Source organism: Oncorhynchus tshawytscha, linkage group LG13 (assembly GCF_018296145.1).
Source record: "Oncorhynchus tshawytscha isolate Ot180627B linkage group LG13, Otsh_v2.0, whole genome shotgun sequence".
Lineage (NCBI taxonomy): Eukaryota > Metazoa > Chordata > Actinopteri > Salmoniformes > Salmonidae > Oncorhynchus > Oncorhynchus tshawytscha.
In genome coordinates, this window is record NC_056441.1 from 68,270,690 (window position 1) to 68,292,529 (window position 21,840).

The following is a 21,840-nucleotide window of genomic DNA, read 5'->3' on the forward strand; positions in this document are numbered from 1 at the left end:
TTGGTCAGCCTAGCCGCCAGGAAAACTAAAGCATGCTGACGCATAACAGGGCAAAAATTAATACAGTATGCATGTCTACTCACAGCAGCAGAAAATAAGTATCTGCTGCTTGTTCAGCCTGAGAAAAGGCACCACATAGATTCCCTAATGTTCCCAAATTATCTAATGGCAGTGTAGTAGTTGTCTGGAATCTGAGGTAATTTATAGATCAGAATCTGTGCAGGGCTGACTCACGTGAACAAGCATACATTCACCTGCCCCCACTAAAATACTATCTACGGACAACAGGAAACTCTCCAGACATCCAAGAAGTAATCCAGCAGAGCTATTAACAGAAAAGGATACTGAAGTGTGAATGGCTACTAAACATATGCTGCCTTTGAAGAGCCAAGTGTCCTAGGGGGATTTCAATGAATCTATCAATCCAACGAACCTCAGGGTTTATTTCAAGAATAAATCATAAGAGACAAAAGCATCAGATAGGGAGTCACTGACAAAGTGTGTACATTTCCATGGCCTTGTGTGTTACAAAGCACATGCCCGAACATCAACTAAAAGGAAAACTATCACATTTCACATGCTGACAAGATCAGGCATGCGCGTGGGTCCGCCATCGCACAAATGTTGATTTTGTCCATCCACACCAGATGCGATCAGGACACGCAGGTTGAAATATCAAAACGAACCAAGAACCAACTATACTCATTTGGGGACAGGTCGAAACACATGAAACATGCATTGCAATTCAGGTGTTGCTAGCTAATTTGTCCTGGGATATAAACATTGGGTTATTTTACATGAAAAGCACAAGGTCCTCTTCTCCGACAATTATTCCACAGATAAAAGGTTAAACCTAGTTAGTTTCTAGTTATCGCTCCTCCTTTGGTTGCCAACCGCCATATAAGGTGCATTACCACCACCAACTGGACTGTGGACCACATTTCATCTTTCAATCACCCACATAGGTATATGATCCAAAAAAACAAGGATGAGAATGGAGAGGCGGTGCTTGCAGCGCGTCAAAATAGAACAAAGTTATATTTTAGAGCCTGGCTATGGAGACACTCAATGACGCGAGCAGTTTGGATGAAATAGTCGAATAACGTGTACATTTATTTTGTAACAAGAGCAGTGTGTTCAGCATGTCAGAAATGGCTGAATTTCACACAAGACATTAATGCACGTCAATAACACCTTCCATTGGCATTCACTCAATTTACTATAGGCCTACATTTGTGGCCAACCAATTTACTATTCTTGGCAGATGTTTTTAATCCAGTGCAATACATTACTAAAACCAATAAGGAATTACACTGGATCAGGATGCCTGGTTGAACTGCTGTAGAAATGTATTAGAAAGTCACCAGAGCACTCTGCAAAACTGATGAAGATATCAATACACTGGTTACAGAAGAGGGTTAATATGGGGACTCTTACCTCTTACTGATGGGCTTCTCATCCTTCTCATAGGGCTTGACAAACCACTTGCCAATACGGACAAAGCTACGGTTCATGAGGCAACGCTCCAGCAGGTTGTGTACAGCTTTGAACAGGAGTGTGCGGCACTCGTAGGACAACCCACTCTCCCACTCGCCTTCCTCTTCACCTGAGCCAGGGAGAGAGCAAAGACAGTCAAATAGCTGCTGAATGCTCCATCAACATCACAACTTTAAACTGTAAACAAGAACTAAAAGGATTGGTGGTGTTGCCATTTGTTATGGGTTCAAACAAGATTGAATAGGAATTTTCAACTATCTGCCAATGTTTACGATGAAACTCAACACATTATGCAACTATGGAAATAATATGTTAAAGGAAAAATCCACTAAAAAACAGCAGTCAAACTGTGTAGCTTTCATGGACATTCAAGAAGCAAAGTGTCACCACCCACACAATCATGATGCATTATATCCAAAAGATAATTTGAGTGGAGTTTCCCTTTAAGCTTCCATAATGAACTGTTGCAACAGTTTGACGGGTGGTGGGGATACAAAAGGTAATTTCACCTGACTAGTGTAGGATAGATACTAAACAAAAATGTTCACTTTGTTTTATCAGTGGCAAGGACTATAAGATCTAGCCACCAGACAGCCACTTAGCTTCACCCTGTAGGCAGCTAACTACTGTAACAGGAGCTGCAACTCCAATGAAAAAGCAGCTATTATGATTTAGGCTTTCAGCTGACCAGTGTCATGGTGTGCAACCCCCCCCAACAACAAGTAGACCTTAAAACTGTAGGCCCGACATGTAAACTACTCGCATCTTTTGGTAGTGAAAGATGCAGGTAGTCATTGAAGTGCATCAGGCTGTGGACTACTGGACAACTCATCTGAGCAGTGCCTTGAATGACTCTGGCAGCCTCTCTCCAAAAGTCAGAGTTTATCCTAACTCCAACGCCATGTGAGCCACAAACATAACCTTCCCGTAGCAGAGGCTTGCCCTTACTTGACAGATCGTGGTGGATGAGTTCGGCGAAGCTGGGGTCGTCCCCCCACCAGAAGAGCCAGAGCTCACGGCGGCCCGGGGTGTGGTGCCTCCGCCACACACTTAGCACATCGGCCGCCAGGCACCGGCTGAAGCTGCACAGGATGGGGTCTTCCTCTGTCACGGGAAAGAGGATGGGCGAGGAGGTGGGCCCCTGCCACACAAAACGTCGCCATTTTATCCCAGTCAGGTCAGCCTGGGGGATGGGGTGAGAAAAGAGAGAGCTGAGACAGAGGTCCAATCCCAAATGGACACTAGAACCTATGCACTTGTAGAGATCTGAGAGGATTTCACAGGTGCAACTAATATGGTAATCGCTCTACCTTGCCCTCTGATAGGCTCGATGGAAGTTTCACCATATTCCTTGCAAGATCTCTGAAAGTACGTAGGGTCCATTTGGGATTTGCCCAGAGACAAGAGGCAAGCCGGCTGAATGTAAAGCAGTGCAGTAGTAGCCTAACTCCTGGGACAACTTTAACAGCTGCTTTATCTAACCAGTGTGAAGTACCCCCAAATACAAAATGGAAAGGATGCAGTTGTTCCTTTGTGTGCAACCTAATCTTCCAAATCATTAGTCTTTAGGGTTCAAAGGGTGGGAAACCCATTTCTATCAAAGTATTTAGGGCCAATGGTTATTACCTAGAATATTCAATATAGAATAGCTTTGAATGCTATGTGACATTTTCTAGAACAAGAATATAGAATCAATTCAAAATATGACAAGACATTTCTTATATCCTAGTTAATAAAATATACAGTTTCAGAATCACTAAAACTATTGGCCTATAGTTGATATAAGGTACACTTGTCTTAGTACCATGTTGAAAGTTCTATCCATAAGGGAGTACCACATCACACTACAATGAGGAAGTGTGCAACTCACTAGCTTCATGAGTTGTAGTTGACAGCACTGGTGATAGGAATGCTCACTGAAGAAAACAATACTGTAGACCTAGTCATAGGCTGACTCATATTGTTGGCCTAAAAAGTTAGCCATAACTAACTAACCAAGCATCAAGTTGTAAACAAACGCTAATGTACACTATGACTATTTGCTAAGAAATAGTTAGTTGGATAGAAGAAATTGAAATCAAATATATAGCTAATGGTAATGAGGTGAAGAAGAATCATTAACATCTCACAATGACAGACAACCTCACAAAATAACCTGAACATTGCATGCCAGTTAGCCAACATTAGCTAGTTAGCGAAATGATTGCTAGCTAAGTAAGAATGTAGTTGAATCTGGTGTACTTCAATTGCTATAAACTAACATCGTATCAAAAAGTATTAATGTTAGCGAACTACAGTTAAGTCACTTGCAAAATTTCATTAGACAGTAATCTAGAACAGGCCTTGACGCCTCCAGTCAGCTGCAGTCAAGCGGTTTAGCTTGCTGTCTGCCTAGCCAAAATGGCTTTATGGCCTCAGTTTGAGCTAGCTAACGTTAGCATGCCAACATAGTTTAATCACTCACCAGGCAAAATAGGTTGGAGTGGCAGTCCTCTAAACTGGCCCCGTTTGGTACAAAACATGAACTCATTCTCACAGCGTGGTTGAACAATCCATCGTCTCAGTTACCGAGAAGAGCAATATTCAGCTAAGTTATTTGATCTGGATATCGAGTATTTAGTCAACTAACCCAGAAAACTAAGAGGCTAACTTGCTAGTTATTTATACAACCGGTTGATGCCTAGCCACTATGCTAGCTTCTTGCTTGCTAAACAGTCTCGCTGTCTTAATAGCCAGCTAGCACAACTAGCTAGTTAGCTTTCTACGCTAACAAATTCATCAACCCCCACTTAGAGTCCGTTTTCTTACTTTACTTCATAATACGTTAACTAAAATATCTACACGAACCATACCACAGCTTCACCATGAAGTGATGTAATCTAAAACAAGTTCAGAGCAAAGAAACGCTCCCCTCCCCGAGTTAAGCTATCTAGCTAACATAGCAAAGTCCGACTAAATAAAACAGTTAGCTAACACCACCCTTATATTCCCCATAGTCGCCGGAATCCGATAAAACTATCAAAACTTTCACTAAAATACTGACATCATGATGTAAATGTCCAGTAAGGGTAAGCATTTGCGTTTACTGATTCTCGGGTCCTGCAGGTTGCCATTTGAATTCAAGGATTGAATTCTTTAATGGCGGCCAAGAGGACAACTCTGCCTCCCAACTCCCATTGGCCAATTTGTGGCAATGGGGGGGGGGGGTCACACTATAACTGATAGCTCGTAACTGTGTTTACTGATCAAACCAATGACATCTTTGTATCAAGCCAACTCATCCTATAATGATCATTATGCTTTCAGGCTCCAGCCAGCCATAATCTAATGGAAATAGTACAAAAAACGGAACCTCTCATCCTGGTCCCAGTCAGTCAATCACAGGTAATCCTCCTCAGGTAGCCAAGTGGTTAGAGCGTTGGGCCAGTAACCGAAAGGTTGCTTGATCGAATTCCTGAGCTGACAAGGTACAAATCTGTCGTTCTGCCCCTAGACAAGGCAGTAAAATTAACCCACTGTTCCTAGGCTGTCATTGTAAATAAGAATCTGTTCTGAACGGACTTGCCTAGTTAAATAAAAAGACAGAACTACTGCACAATATGTCAACAAAACAGGGCACAATAGGACAGTTTTACTAAATGTTTGCATTTTTGCAAGTTTTCCCTGTTCTTTATTAGAGAAAAGGGTAAATAGAGGTAAAGGAGGGGGAATCATATCTCAAACATACACAGCTGTTTGGGGGAGCTCTGACAGAAGTGTGGCACACTTTCAACTCCAGCCGATGACATGAGGGTATAATGTTTAATTTCCAGGGCACTCTAGTGTCTACAAATAGATGTATTAATTCACATTATTTTGGAGATTTCTGTTACAGCTATCAGAATACATTTCTGAAATACTCCCCATACAATTTCAGGTGTAGAGTGACAGAAAGCACCCTTGTTGATTATTTTATGTTTGTCACGAGTGAAACTCTTGCATCCAATGTACAGTACCAGTCAAAAGTTTGGACACACCTAGTCATTCAATGGTTTTTCTTTATTTTTTTAAAACTATTTTCTACATTGTAGAATAATAGTGAAAACATCAAAACTATGAAATAACACATGGAATCATGTCACCAAAAAAGTGTTAAACAAATCAAAATATATCTTATATTTGAGATTCTAGTAGCCACCCTTCGCCTTGATGACAGCTTTGCACACTCTTGGTATTCTCTCAACCAGCTTCATGAGGTAGTCACCTGGAATGCATTTCAATTAACAGGTGTGACTTGTTAAAACCTCATTTGTTGAATTCCTTTCCTTCATAATGGGTTTGAGACAATCAATTGTGTTGTGACAAGGTAGGGGTGCCCTATTTGGTAAAAGACCAAGTCCATATGGCAAGAACAGCTCAAATAGGCAAAATGAAACGACAGTCCATCATTACTTTAATACATGAAGGTCAGTCAATACAGAACATTTCAATAACTTTGAAAGTTTCTTCAAATGTAGTCGCAAGAACCATCAAGTGCTATGATGAAACTGGCTCTCATGGGGAACGCCACAGGAAAGGAAGACCCAGAGTTACCTCTGCTGCAGAGTATACGTTCATTAGAGTTACCAGCCTCAGAAATTGCAGCCCAAATAAATGCTTCACAGAGTTCAAGTAACAGACACATCTCAACATCAACTGTTCAAAGGAGACTGCATGAATCAGGCCTTCATGGTCAAATTTCTGCAAAGAAACCACTACTAAAGGACACCAATAATAAGAAGAGACTTGCTTGGGACAAGAAACATGAGCAATGGACATTAGAATGGTGGAAATCCAAATGGGAGATTTTTGGATCCAACCACCGTGTCTTTGTGAGATGCAGAGTAGGTGAACGGATTATCTTCGCATGTGTGGTTCCCACCCTGAAGCATGGAGGAGGTGTGATGGTGCATTGCTGGTGACACTGATGTATTTAGAATTCAAGGCACACTTAACCAGCATGGCTAACACAGCATTCTGCAGCAAAACCATCTGGTTTGCACTTAGTGGGACTATCATTTGTTTTTCAACAGGACGATGATACAAAACTCACCTCCAAGCTCTGCAAGGGCTATTTGACCTACACTTTTTGATATATGACCAAATACTTATTTTCCACCATAATTTGCAAATAAATTCATGAAAAATCCTACATTGTGATTTTCTGGATTTTTTCCCTTCTCATTTTGTCTGTCATAGTTGAAGTGTACCCATGGTGAAAATTACAGGCCTCTCTCATCTTTTTAAGTGGGAGAACTTGCACAATTGGTGGCTGACTAAATACTTTTTTGCCCCACTGTATACATATATATACCGTTGAAGTCAGAAGTTTAAATACACTTAGGTTGGAGTCATTAAAACTCATTTTTCAACCACTCCACAAATTTCTTGTTAACGAACTATAGTTTTGGCAAGTCGGTTAGGACATCTACTTTGTGCATGACACAAGTAATTTTTCCAACAATTGTTTACAGACAGATTATTTCACTGTATCACAATTCCAGTGGGTCAGAGGTTTACATGCACTAAGTTGACTGTGCCTTTAAACAGCTTGGAAAATTCCCAAAAATTATGTCATGGCTTTAGAAGCTTCAGATAGGCTAATTGACATGATTTGAGTCAATTAGAGGTGTACCTGTGGATGTATTTCAAGGCCTATCTTGAAACTCAGTGCCTCTTTGCTTGACATTATGGGAAAATAAATGAAAATCTGCCAAGACCTCAGAAAAAAATGTAGACTTTCACAAGTCTGGTTCATCATTGGGAACAATTTCCAAATACCTGACGGTACCACATTCATCTGTACAAACAGTAGTAAGCGAGTATAAACACCATGGGACCACGCAGCTGTCATACCGCTCAGGAAGGAGACGCGTTCTTTGGTGCGAAAAGTGCAAATCAATCCCAGAACAACAGCAAAGGACCTTGTGAAGATGCTGGAGGAAATAGGTACAAAGTATCTATATCCACAGAAAATGGAGCCCTATATCGACATAACCTGAAAGGCCTCTCAGCAAGGAAGAAGCCACTGCTCCAAAACCACCATCAAAAAAGCCAGACTATGGTTTGCCAAACGTAAAGCACGGGGGTGGCAGCATCATGTTGTGGGGGTGCTTATCTGCAGGAGGGACTGGTGCACTTCACAAAATAGATGGCGTCATGAGGAGCAAGATTATGTGGATATATTGAAGCAACAGCTCAAGACATCAGTCAGGAAGTTAAATCTTGGTCACAAATGGGTCTTACAAATGGACAATGACCACAAGCATATTTACAAAGTTGTGGCAAAATGTCTTAAGGACAACAAAGTCAAGGTATTGGAGTGGCCATCACAAAACCCTGACCTCAATCCTATAGAACATTAGTGGGCAGAACTGAAAAAGCATGTGCGAGCAAGGAGGCCTACAAACCTGACTCAGTTACACCAGCTCTGTCAGGAGGAATGGGCCAAAATTCACCCAACTTATTTTGGGAAGCTTGTGGAAGGCTACCCGAAACGTTGGACCCAAGTTTAACAATTTAAAGGCAATGCTACCAAACACTAATTGAGTGTATGTAAACTTCTGACCCACTGGGGATGTGATGAAAGAAATAAAAGCTGAAATAAATAATTCTCTCTACTATTATTCTGACATTTCACATTCTTAAAATAAAGTGGGGATCCTAACTGACCTAAGACAGGGAATTTTTAATGTCAGGAATTGTGAAAAACTGAGTTGAAATGTTTTTGTCTAAGGTGTATGTAAACTTACGACTTCAATTGTATGTGTTCTCTTCACTATTATTCTACAATATAGAAAATAGTAAAAATAAAGAAAAACCCTTGAATGAGTTGGTGTGTACAAATATTTGACTGGTACTGTATATAAACATGAACATTGGTGCGAAGACCAGTCTTGCACGCAATGCATTTTGACCAAACTGTTCCCCGTTCTTTTGATCCAGATTTCTGGGGAGTATTATACCTCATATTTAAAGGGATACATTACAAAATCACATTTGTTTCCTTACCCTGTAAGCAGTCTATGGACAAGGTATGACAGCAATCCAAATATATGGTTCATTATGAGACTAAACGCTATCAGTATCATTGTTTTTAGGGGCGGCACGTAGGTTGGTGGTTAGAGCATTGGGCAAGTAACCGAAAGGTTGCTAGATCTAATCCCCGAGCTAACAAGGTAAAAATCTGTCGTTCTGCAAAAAATCATTTCTTCTTAACTGACTTGCCTAGTTAATTTTTGGGAGGCAAAATCCAAACAAGTGCATCTAGTCATGCAGTACCACTTACCACCACATGGCAGCAGCCCCAGTATGAGAAATGTATTTTCACCGAAGTTGGCAGCAGCCACCCAGTCTGGCTCTCAGTTTGGGTACTGCTGGTTTATAGGACAGAAGCAGAGATTTTTCCACTAATTTATACATGAGGTTGTTGATGCTGGCAAATATTATTCAAGGCGAGCTGGTACGACAGGCTGGAAAGCTGAGTTACTGACTTGAACATATTTACTTTATACCAAGGTTTGCTAGGCAGCAAAATTGAACCTAGGCAGGATACGAACCAGGATATTCAACATGTTTTAAAGTCTAGTCATAGTCCCGGGTCTGTCACAGCAATTCTAGTCCAACTAAGCAATGGTACCTTTCCAACAATTAAAAATACACTGAGTTATTATTCATGTTTACCATTATAGAAGATATGCATGTACTCATTTAGCTTTTACATGACGCAACATTCTCTTCTCTATCAGCACAACAAATACAGTGCCTTGCGAAAGTATTCGGCCCCCTTGAACTTTGCGACCTTTTGCCACATTTCAGGCTTCAAACAAAGATATAAAACTGTATTTTTTTGTGAAGAATCAACAACAAGTGGGACACAATCATGAAGTGGAACGACATTTATTGGATAATTAAACTTTAACAAATCAAAAACTGAAAAATTGGGCGTGCAAAATTATTCAGCCCCTTTACTTTCAGTGCAGCAAACTCTCTCCAGAAGTTCAGTGAGGATCTCTGAATGATCCAATGTTGACCTAAATGACTAATGATGATAAATACAATCCACCTGTGTGTAATCAAGTCTCCGTATAAATGCACCTGCACTGTGATAGTCTCAGAGGTCCGTTAAAAGCGCAGAGAGCATCATGAAGAACAAGGAACACACCAGGCAGGTCCGAGATACTGTTGTGAAGAAGTTTAAAGCCGGATTTTGGATACAAAAAGATTTCCCAAGCTTTAAACATCCCAAGGAGCACTGTGCAAGCGATAATATTGAAATGGAAGGAGTATCAGACCACTGCAAATCTACCAAGACCTGGCCGTCCCTCAACTTTCAGCTCATACAAGGAGAAGACTGATCAGAGATGCAGCCAAGAGGCCCATGATCACTCTGGATGAACTGCAGAGATCTACAACTGAGGTGGGAGACTCTGTCCATAGGACAACAATCAGTCGTATATTGCACAAATCTGGCCTTTATGGAAGAGTGGCAAGAAGAAAGCCATTTCTTAAAGATATCCATAAAAAGTGTTGTTTAAAGTTTGCCACAAGCCACCTGGGAGACACACCAAACATGTGGAAGAAGGTGCTCTGGTCAGATGAAACCAAAATTGAACTTTTTGGCAACAATGCAAAACGTTATGTTTGGCGTAAAAGCAACACAGCTCATCACCTGAACACACCATCCCCACTGTCAAACATGGTGGTGGCAGCATCATGGTTTGGGCCTGCTTTTCTTCAGCAGGGACAGGGAAGATGGTTAACATTGATGGGAAGATGGATGGAGCCAAATACAGGACCATTCTGGAAGAAAACCTGATGGAGTCTGCAAAAGACCTGAGACTGGGACGGAGATTTGTCTTCCAACAAGACAATGATCCAAAACATAAAGCAAAATCTACAATGGAATGGTTCAAAAAATAAACATATCCAGGTGTTAGAATGGCCAAGTCAAAGTCCAGACCTGAATCCAATCGAGAATCTGTGGAAAGAACTGAAAACTGCTGTTCACAAATGCTCTCCATCCAACCTCACTGAGCTCGAGCTGTTTTGCAAGGAGGAATGGGAAAAAAATTCAGTCTCTCGATGTGCAAAACTGATAGAGACATACCCCAAGCGACTTACAGCTGTAATCGCAGCAAAAGGTGGCGCTACAAAGTATTAACTTAAGGGGGCTGAATAATTTTGCACGCCCAATTTTTCAGTTTTCGATTTGTTAAAAAAGTTTGAAATATTCAATAAATGTCGTTCCACTTCATGATTGTGTCCCACTTGTTGATTCTTCACAAAAAAATACAGTTTTATATCTTTATGTTTTAAGCCTGAAATGTGGCAAAAGGTCGCAAAGTTCAAGGGGGCCAAATACTTTCGCAAGGCACTGTATAACCAAATGTCCCCATTCAGTAAGTAATTGACACTAAAAGTGAAAGAATGTAAAAAGTAAACATTTGTTTTTATTGAGGCCCTCATGAATTGATCCATCATTGATATAGCGTGATACATTTCTTTTGTATTAAGACAAAGCTATGTTCAGAACCTCAGCTTATTGATAACCCTCCTAATCATATTTTCCATTAACAATAATTCATGATTTCATTCCGAGCCAGGAAGCAATCTTCAAGAAATACTGTCAAATCTCCCAAGTGTTCAGTGGAAGCAATTAATTCATCATAAGCATTCAATCATCAAACAAGAAGGACTTTGGATGATATTTTATATACTGCACATTTTATACATGTTCTCATTCCTTTTTTTGTGGTAGAATGGAGTAATAAAAACAAGTTAGATTCAAAGTGATGCCCCGGCCCGCTGGTCCAGTCCTGCTAGGGGTCAGGGTGAAGAGGTCAAGGGGACCTGAGGGAGTGGCCCAGTCCGCCGAGCTCAGCTGCAGCACACTGGAGATGAAAGCCTGAGGGAGACTTCAGGTAGCGATGGTGTGTAGAACTGAAATGTAATGTTTCATAGTCTCTAGTGTCTTTATATTTAAAAAATAAGAGAAGAAATATCAAAGAAAAAATAAAATCCTCTAAGATGAGCTGCTGGTCATAGGTTAATGCGTAGATGCTCGGGCCGCTTGGCCATGACAGGGTAGGCCTGTTGTTTGAACTGGGACAGGTTGGCTCCAGAAGGCTGGCGGATGGGAAGGGGCGCAGAGGCCTCAGAGCTGGCCTGCACTTCCATCTGTTCTGAGGCGGACACCTCCATGACCTGCTCCTGGGGCGACTGGAGACATAGAGAGGATCCGCCGGGCATCAAGGGGCCCCGGGGCCACATGTCACCAGCAGAGAACTTGAAAGGGCTGAAAATGAATAGGGGACATACTATGACTGTGATGATGTGGCATATTCAATGTTACTGCACAAGCTATGTAGGAACAGCCGTAGAGGCTGAAACAATGGAATACCTGACTGGTGTTCTTGGGCTCCCCAAAAACCGTCGGGGTGAGCGGATTTTTGGCTCAAATGAGAATTTTTCCTTGACGTTTTCAAGTACTGATGGAGCAACATACGTAAAGCCCTGCAGAAGCAATGACAGAGGTGGTTATGGTCACCAGTACTGCCTACAAATGTATTAAGGAGAAATTAAGGTGAGCAAAGTTACTAGGCTCGAATTTAGTCAACCTTGTTCTATATAGATTGTGCATGTTAAAAACCTTTTTTTTAACGATAGAGTATAGCCTATGGCTGGATTTATATTTTTTCCTATGCTACATTAATTTGGCAGACCTAACTTGATTGACCCTCTTTCTATTACAAGGCCTAGTCTATGAGAGGCCTAATCATATTTGTCTGAATATTTTGTTCAGCGCCTGTTGATGAGTCATCAACAGAAAAATGATTTCAAGTTTATCAAGACATTTTGCAGGAGAATGTAAGGCTATCTGTCTGCCAATTGAAGCTCAGTTGTGTATGCAACAGGTCAACAACCCAAAACACAGAAGTAAATCAACAGCAGAATGGCTTTAACAGAAGGAAATACGCCTTCTGGAGTGGCCCAGTCAGAGTCCTGACCTCAACCCGATGGAGATACTGTGGCATGACCTCAAGAGAGCAGTTCACACCAGACATCCCAAAAATATTGCTTAACTGAAACAGTTTTGTAAAGAGGAATGGTCAAAATTCCTCCTGACCTCTGAGCAGATCGGATCCACAACTACAGAAAACGTTTGGTTGAGGTTATTGCTGCCAAAGGAGGGTCAACCAGTTATTAAATCCAAGGGTTCACAAACCTTTCCTACCCTGCACTGAGAATGTTTACACAGTGTGTTCAGTAAAGACATATAAACGTATAATTGTTTGTGTTTGCTGTATAACGATTGTTGTGACTTAGATGAAGATCAGATAACATGTTATAACCAATTTATGCAGAAATCCAGGTAATTCCAAAGGGTTCACATACTATTTCTTGCCACTATGTATACTGAACAAAAATAAAAACAATATGTAGCCGAAATAAAAGATACCAGAAATGTTCCATACACACAAAAACTTATTTTTCTCAGTCTGTGCACAAATGTGTTTACATCCCTGTTAGTGAGCATTTCTCCTTTGCCAAGATAATCCATCCACCTGACAGGTGTGGCATATCAAGAAGCTGATTAAACAGCATGATCAATACTCAGGTGCACCTAGTGCGGGGGACAATAAAAAGGCCACTGAAATGTGCAGTTGTCACACAGACAATGCTACAGATGTCTCAAGTTTTGAGGGAGCATGCGATTGTCCATCAGAGCTGTTGCCAGATAATTAAATGTTAATTTCTCTACTATAAGCCGCCCCAAGTTGGTTAGAGAATTTGGCAGCACGTCCAACCGGCCTCACAACCGCAGACCACGTGTAACCACACCAGCCCAGGACCTCGACATGCGGGATCGTTTGAGACCAGCCACCCAGACAGCTGATGAAACTGAGAAGTATTTCAGTCTGTAATAAAGCCCTTTTGTGGTGGAAAACTCATTCCGATTGGCTGGGCCGGGCTCCCCAGTGGGTGGGCCTGTTTCCCAAGTGGGCTGGCCTATGCCTTCCCAGGCACACCCATGGCTGCACCCCTGCCCAGTCATGTGAAATCCGTAGATTAGGGCCTAATAAATTAATTTCAATTGACTGATTTCCTTATATGAATTGTTACTCAGTATAATCGTTGAAATTGCTGTGTTTATATTTTTGTTCAGTATAAAATGTCTTTAGAATGTTTATTTTACCTTTATTTAACCAGGCAAGTCAGTTAAGAACAAATTCTTATTTTCAATGACGGCCTAGGAACAGTGGGTTAACTGCCTGTTCAGGGGCAGAACGACAGATTTGTACCTTGTCAGCTCGGGGGTTTGAACTTGCAACCTTCCGGTTACTAGTCCAACGCTCTAACCACTAGGCTACCCTGCCACCCCATGTGCATGTAACAAAGAAAGAAAAAGCTGTAAAAACAAAGGGGTGGTGGACAGGCCAAAAAACAAATAATAATAAAATAATGTAATCCCTAACAAGATATGTAGCCGTCTTACCAGAAAGGCTTGGTTAGCGCTTTCACTCAGCGTGGAGTCGTCTGGGCTGTCTACTGGTGTCTGGCTGGTGAACTTAGAGTCAAACTGGCTCACATCTTCAGCAGATTTCTATGGATACAAGAGATCAGGTGTGTTACAGAGTCTAACGCCTGTGAGAGCTTGAAAGGTTGTCTAAAACAAAATGGAAGCTCTTCTGTTGCTTACCAGGAAAGGCTTGAATGGAGGCTCCACTTTCCTGGCCAGGAGCTCTTCCCAGTTAATGTGTCGGAAGAAGGGATGAGCCTAAGGAAAGAACATCAGAAAATAATTATAACGATAAATTTCAATACTTCCCTTTCCCCTCTCACTTTTGAACACTTCTATTTATGGTCATCTTCTGTTATTTTATGATCAAAGGCTTGAGACAGAAAGTGGTGCTTGCCAGAATGGGGTAAAATCTCAAACTCTCCTGCCCTCAAGGATGAGGTTACAGTTTATTCTTGACAGCATCAAGTCACTCCATCCAACATTTTTCCATTCCTTCGCTTGTTCTCACCTGCACCTCTGTAGCATCTCCGGCCCCTGCTCCAAGTCTTGACGAGGCATTTCTCTTCAGCAGCTGAAAAACAAGAACTAGTATAAATACATAAGTCATTACAAAAATAAAAGGTTTAAACAAATAGTCACCCTTTTCAGGAGATCTCTGGCTTCTTGTGTGAGGTAGGGTGGGAGGTTCAGCTTGCATTTTAAGATTTTGTCAATGGTCTTCTTCCTGTTTTCACCAGTGAAGGGTGGCTACATTTGAAGAAAGAACAAAATAATAACATTGGGTCAACACCACTTTATTGTAATAGAAGTTGTTGTATTACCACATCATTATAAGCAGGAGGCTATGAGAGAAGTTTTGTACTCACCGCTCCAGTCAGCATATCGTACATAAGCGCTCCAAGACTCCACCAGTCCACTGCTCTGTTATGTCCACTTCTCATCAGGATCTCTGGGGCCCTGATACAATATCCATTTTTTTTTTTAAATACACATTTTCATGGTAGACTGAGGCAGTCAATATATAAAAATTGCAGAGCTTTCAACAGATTTACATGAAGAACAGGTGGTGTGTATTTTACAAAGTGTGACTTACATGTACTCTATGGTGCCACAGAAAGTATGGGTGACTGTGCCGCCGTGGATGGACTCTTTACACAGCCCAAAGTCAGTCAATTTCACATGGCCTGGAAAAACACAACACAGAAACAAGTCAGCCAATTTCACTTTGAGGTGGATATGCAGAACATTTAGTAAATTACATTTCCTGCAGAATATATTGATGGGGAGGAAATCAAGTTATATATCTCAATATTATTTTATATTTTTGCTACTGTAGGTAGCATTAGCTAGCGCTAGTCAGCTGTTAGCCAAAACTCTGGTGTTTGTCATCCTATATCTTGTTCCCCATCTTTTTAAATAGTGTTGCAAAATGTTTTCACCACTTATTTCAATGACTGATAAAAACTTGTTTTCACATGCTCTCTTGTCTCTCAGCAGCAGACTCACATGCTGACCGGACCAGACACGCCACCTGTGCGAGCGTCGCAAAATACATTTAGAAATCCAACACTGCCAACACACTGTCAATGACACTGACTCTACTCCAGCCACTTTAATCATGGGAATCGATGGGAAATGATGTAAATATATCACTAGCCACTTTAAACAATGCTACCTTATATAATGTTACTTACCCTACATTGTTCATCTCATATGCATACGTTGATACTGTACTCTATATCATCGACTGCATCCTTATGTAATACATGTATCACTTGCCACTTTAACTATGCCACTTGGTTTACATACTTATCTCATATGTATATACTGTACTCGATATCATCTTCTGTATCTTGCCTATGCTGCTCTGTACCATCACTCATTCATATATCCTTATGTACATATTCTTTATCCCCTTACACTGTGTATGACAGTAGTTTTTTTTTGGAATTGTTAGTTAGATTACTTGCTCGTTATTACTGCATTGTCGGAACTAGAAGCACAAGCATTTCGCTACACTCGCATTAACATCTGCTAACCATGTGTATGTGACAAATAAAATTTGATTTGATTTGATTTGAAATCCATGTTATTCAATTATTGCACCCACACTGCTTGCACGTGCCAACGAGCGTCTGCGTTGCCAAGGGCTAAAATAGAACTCCTTTCTATTTCTGACGCAGATCGCGCTGAAAGGCCTGCCTCTCCCATCTCCTCATTGGTTTATAGATGCAGGTACCCACGTGCCATCTCCTCATTGGTTATACCCACGTGGGTGATTGAAAGACAAACTGTTTTGCCGGTAGTCATGGTAATACTATGAAAGTTTATCACCATATAAGTTCAACGATGAAAAAGCCTGGAAGGAGGAGAGATGACTAGAAACGATTCGGTTGGTCGTTTTATGTGTGGATTAATTTGTCGGAGTGGAGGACCTGTCAGAGTGCTTTTTGACCGCCCCCAAATTAATGTAATTGGTTCAGTTTGTTTTGATATTTTAACTTGCGTGTCGTGATCGCGTTTGGTGTAGGGGGACAAAATAAATGTATGCACAATGGCGCACGCGCGCAGCCGGTTTGGGTTCCGTGTTATAAGTGAGCAATATTTTTGGAATACCAAATTGCAATAAAATCGCAGTATCGAATCGCAATACACATTGAATCGTGAAAATCACAACCCATATCGAATCAGCACCTAAGCGTGTCTCATGAGGTCCCTGGCAATTCCCAGCCCTAATGTCTAACATGAAGTGCATATACATGCACAAATATGGATGTATTTACAGCCAATGTAGCATCAAATATGGTCTGACTTGCAGTGAACATGATTGCAACTCAGGACATTTGTTCTGACATCCTTGCCCAGCTCCAGCATTACCTTGGTTGTTAAGCATGATGTTTTCAGGCTTCAGGTCTCTATAGATGATGCCTTTCTGGTGCAGATGGCCCAGAGCCATGGAGATTTCTGCCAGGTAAAAACTGCAGATAAGAAAGAGACCACATTTACATTGTATTATTTTCTGTGCCAGGCACAGCCAACACCTGGTTCCCCAATCTTCAGTTTACTGCTTTTGTAAATTGCATTTTCCCTTTCACCAACTAACATACTGGTGGAGGATATTCCAAAGTAGTGTCTTAGTGCAGTGGATGTAAGAAAACTGCCACTGGTATGACAATATTGCCTTTCGTCATCTCTACTCACCAGGCTGTGTCTTCCATAAATATCCCCTCTCTTTCCAGTTGCATAAACAGCTCTCCACCTGAAAATAACAAATTAATTCAAACTGAAACAGACGTTAAAAAAAACGATGCAATTGTAATGATGTACAAATGCACAAAATAATTGTGGGGGGACTACACCAAATGAACCCATTTACATTTTGAATCCTGACATTGACTGAATTTCACATACCATAGTGTGAATTTTTCTGTAACTCTAGATGTGCACAGACAGGAAGGGATGGTAGACAGGATATAGACACTATTACATACATCCCTGTGCCCAAGAACACTAAGGCAACCTGCCTAAATGACTACAGAACCGTAGCACTCACGTCCGTAGCCATGAAGTGCTTTGAAAGGCTGGTAATGGCTCACATCAACACCATTATCCCTGAAACTCTAGACCCACTCCAATTTGCATACCGCCCAAACAGATCCACAGATGATGCAATCTCTATTGATGATGCAATCTCCTTTCCCACCTGGAAAAAAGGAACACCTATGTGAGAATGTTGTTCATTGACTACAGCTCAGCGTTCAACACCATAGTACCCTCAAAACTAATCACCAAGCTAAGGATCCTGGGACTAAACACCTCCCCCTGCAACTGGATCCTGGACTTCCTGACAGGCTGCCCCCAGGTGGTGAGGGTAGGTAGCAACACATCTGCCACGCTGATCCTCAACACTGGAGCTCCCCAGGGGTGCGTGCTCAGTCCCCTCCTGTACTCCCTGTTCACCCACGACTGCATGGGCAGGTACGACTCTAACACCATCATTAAGTTTGCTGACGACACAACAGTGGTAGGCCTGATCACTGACAATGATGAGACAGTCTATAGGGAGGAGGTCAGAGACCTGGCCGGGTGGTGCCAGAATAACAACCTACCCTCAACGTAACCAAGACTAAGGAGATGATTGTGGACTACAGGAAAAGAAGCACCGAGCACATCCCCATTCTCACCAACAGGGCTGTAGTGGAGCAGGTTGAGAGCTTCAAATTCCTTGGTGTCCACATCAACAACAAACTAGAATGGTCCAAACACACCAAGACAGCCGTGAAGAGGTAACGACAAAGCCTATTCCCCCTTAGGAAACTAAAAAGATTTGGCATGGGTCCTGAGATCCTCAAAAGGTTCAACAGCTGCAACATCAAGAGCATCCTGACCGGTTGCATCACTGCCTGGTACGGCAATTGCTCGGCCTCCGACCGCAAGGCACTTCAGAGGGTAGTGCGTATGGCCCAGGACATCACTGGGGCAAAGCTGCCTGCCATCCAGGACCTCTACACTAGGTGGTGTCAGAGGAAGGCCCTAAAAATTGTCAAAGACCCCAGCCAAAGACTGTTCTCTCTACTACCGCATGGCAAGCGGTACCAGAGTGCCAAGTCTAGGACAAAAAGGCTTCTCAACAGTTTTTACCCCCAAGCCATAAGACTCCTGAACAGGTAACCGAATGGTTACCCAACATTTTTGCATTGTGCCCCCCCCCCCTCTTTTACACTGCTGCTACTCTCTGTTTATCTTATATGCATAGTCACTAACTATACATTCATGTACATACAACTGAAATTGGCCCGACCAACCAGTGCTCACGCACATTGGCTAACCGGGCTATCTGCATTGTGTCCCACCACCCCCTCTTTTTACGCTTCTGCTACTCTCTGTTCATCATATATGCATAGTCACTTTAACGATACCTACATGTACATACTACCTCAATAGGCCTGACTAACAGGTGTCTGTATATAGCCTTGCTACTCTTTTTTTCCCGCACCATTGGTTAGAGCCTGTAAGTAAGCATTTCACTGTAAGGTCTACACCTGTTGTATTTGGCATACATGACCAATAAACTTTGATTTGATTATGGTTAGATGTAATGAGCAGAGGCCCATTAAGTGTTGATGTAAAGTATGCAAAGGCCAACATCCTGTGTGTGACAACCAATTCAGATGATTTGAATCATGATTTTGGTGAAACCATCCTTTGGTATAAGAAAAGAAACCATCTGCATGACTGGGACTTCTAATATGGAAGGAGATTCAGTCTGGCTCCCCAGCAACTCTTGGGCAACAGGAAGAGTGTGGAAAGAATGGATGGTTGTTTATCTTCTGGTGAATAGGTCATTTGGTGTAACTGCCTTTGTGACCCCTGATTTACTGACCGCTGAGGTACTCCAGGATGAGGTACAGCTTTCCCCCCGTCTGGAAGGCGTATATGAGATCCACGATGAAAGGATGCTTCACTTCCTCCAGGATGTTCCTCTCCGCCTTGGTGTGGGCAGTGTCCTTAGCATTGCGTACAATCATAGCCTGCGAGGCCCCAAAACATTCATGACCATTAGTCACGTTATTACCACTAGTCTGCCATTTCAAAAGCCACATGATAAAATACATTTCATTATCAGTTCACGACAAGCAGCCACTGTCAAGAATGTGCTAACACTGAACTCAGTGTTGCTTAGAATAGTTCTGTTTGAAATTAAGCAATTGGTTTTTCAGTGCATTTTTTAAGCATAGCTTGTTGGATAGATCTTGATGAAGTGGTAACTGACTGCATCTGTCATTAAAGGCAATTTCACTTTCACTGATCAAGCAAAAACACTATCTATTGTGCAAAATCTAATGGACTGAGACAGCTTCTTAACAGCCAAGTCTGCAGCAGCGAAGATGGCTAACTACCAACAAGACCTTACCCACCAACAGGCTTCAAGGAAATATTTGTACACAGAAGCAACATAAAACAATGTTTATTTGTCATATTTACTAAGTTTGAGACAAAATTGAGAGACACTTAAGGGCTATGCATGCTGTCAAATGATGTACTAAATGTAAATAAATGTGTTTGAATGTTGTTTTTAGGTACCTTCTTTAAAACCTTCATTGCAAATATCTTCCCCGATGCTGCTCCAGCAACTTTTCGAACTTGAAAAACCTACAAAAAGAAAAAGGCAATAACCAGTTCAACACAATGGGCCAGGCCAAATAATGACAAGTGTGACATGGAATAAAAAAAATGTCATAAAATGAATCTTATGAAAAGATATTTGAATAAGAGGAGGATACCTTTCCATAACCGCCCTTTCCCAGCACTCGCAGCAGTTCAAAACACTCCGGCCTGATGTTCTCTGTTCCTTGATTGACGTTGTCCTCAGATATCTCAATTTTCTCACAGTCGTCCAGATTGCTGAGGAAAGAAGTCATGCAATTATATGCTCACTTTCAATACACTGACTGTAGCACGGTACAATTACTAACTACTCAACATAATGATTTAATCGACCAGTTCTTGATAATGCTAAGTGTTAACACTTACAATTCAAAGCCGCTGCACTGGTCCATGAAATCGTTGATCTGAGTCTGACAGAAAATGTGAATTAAAAAACAAATCTGCTTTATAACTGAAATCACTGCAGAGCCATAGAACCGCAGTAGCATCTCATTAGATTCAACAGGAATGTTGATTATATTTTAAAAGTGTTCAATCTTAGACGCAAGGACAACTGAAATCAATGCAATATTAGTTAAAACATTAAGTCAGCACAAGCCAAGATTTGAGAGCATACCATCATTAATTCAGAATCCTGGATAGCGGATCTTGAGCTGTAGACTGCTTTTCTTGACAGCCTAGGCATTTACCCCTAATTTACGTTTATTATCTTATAAATGTTAAGAAGTCTTTATGGAGGTAAATATTTTACACCCCAAAAAACATGTGACGTGATATTTAGTGTTGCCCAAAATCCTTGACAAAGGGCACTGAACATGAGATGCGATTACATACGAAACGTTTACGCTAAAGTTGTCATTCTTGGTAGCTGTCAGTGCAAGAATAGTTATTTCATACCATTTAAACATGGCCCTATACAACCAATTCACTAGCTAGTTGTCGCAAATTGTTCATAGATAGACCTATCAGAACTGTGGATGTCCACTATAACCATGATTAAAAGCTTGTCCAAATTGGGATCTGCCTGTGTCCACATAAGGACCTCCACTCCAGTCCATATTGTTCCAAACTGCAGAAGTGCCAAAATAAACTGTTGCACGCCAGCAACCAAAGCACGCTTGCTTTTGCTGCACACAGACCGTCTAGCAAATTTAAAAATAGTATATTCAATATTAGTATAACGCGTTACGTATGCAAATGTCGTAATGCAATGTATAACAACTATCTCGCGAAAGCTGAGAACAAGTGACAGCTCATGAGTGTTAATTTAGCTGGTTGATCTATGCGGCTAGCTAATGTTAGCTGGTAGCATTGTCCAAATTGGGCCTAATGCATTGGTAACAAACCAAGACGACAGGCCTATCTATACCTAGTAAGCTAGCTAACATGGCTATTGGAAGTTACATCGAATACTCGTGGAACCACACGCGACAAAATCGAGAAAATTACCTCCTCGAGCTCATCGTCGGAGACATTTTCCTCCGGCTGATCCAAATCGATATCGAATATACCCGCCATCGCTGCTCTCGTTCAGTCCGTGAAAGTAGCTCGCGCTCCCCGCCTCATTGACAAACACACATCGCCGCAGCCATAACCGGCTACTACACTGAGCATGCGCACCACGCAACCAA

General features: G+C 41.6%; 2 protein-coding genes across 3 annotated transcripts in view; both read right to left on the reverse strand.

Annotated features, from left to right (window-relative positions):
* Positions 1-4,666, reverse strand: part of LOC112265572 (mediator of RNA polymerase II transcription subunit 13-like) — a 33,891-nt gene extending 29,225 nt beyond the window's left edge. Inside the window, exons 1-3 of the mRNA XM_024442990.2 lie at positions 3,962-4,666; positions 2,446-2,680; positions 1,438-1,606 (exon numbers count right to left, since the gene is read on the reverse strand). Of these exons, the coding sequence (XP_024298758.1) occupies positions 1,438-1,606; positions 2,446-2,680; positions 3,962-4,027 (470 nt within the window). The 5' untranslated portion in view covers positions 4,028-4,666. The remainder of the gene's footprint in view (positions 1-1,437; positions 1,607-2,445; positions 2,681-3,961) is intronic.
* A 6,276-nt stretch (positions 4,667-10,942) lies between these two features.
* LOC112265573 (ribosomal protein S6 kinase beta-1) lies at positions 10,943-21,815 on the reverse strand. Of its 2 annotated transcripts, XM_024442991.2 has the most exons (15): positions 21,659-21,815; positions 20,576-20,619; positions 20,326-20,446; positions 20,126-20,194; positions 19,425-19,572; positions 17,243-17,300; positions 16,919-17,019; positions 15,135-15,225; positions 14,908-14,998; positions 14,681-14,788; positions 14,550-14,612; positions 14,219-14,296; positions 14,015-14,122; positions 11,918-12,030; positions 10,943-11,812 (listed from the first exon to the last, which is right to left on the reverse strand). In XM_024442991.2, exons 1-15 carry the CDS (start codon positions 21,725-21,727, stop codon positions 11,557-11,559), a joined length of 1,518 nt encoding a protein of 505 aa, XP_024298759.1. In that variant the 5' UTR covers positions 21,728-21,815; the 3' UTR covers positions 10,943-11,556. The 2 variants fall into 2 exon arrangements, with proteins under 2 accessions (XP_024298759.1, XP_024298760.1); XM_024442992.2 differs by lacking the exon at positions 20,576-20,619 and having other exon boundaries at positions 21,659-21,796.
* Positions 21,816-21,840: the final 25 nt, after the last annotated feature.

Coding starts and splice junctions, on each gene's coding strand:
- LOC112265573 (XM_024442991.2), bottom strand. CDS start 21,727: ATGGCGGGTATATTCGATATCGATTTGGATCAGCCGGAGGAAAATGTC. Junction 17,020..17,242: donor TTTATGGAAGACACAGCCTG/GTGAGTAGAGAT, acceptor TCTTATCTGCAG/TTTTTACCTGGCAGAAATCT. Junction 14,613..14,680: donor CCAGAGATCTCCTGAAAAGG/GTGACTATTTGT, acceptor CTTGTTTTTCAG/CTGCTGAAGAGAAATGCCTC.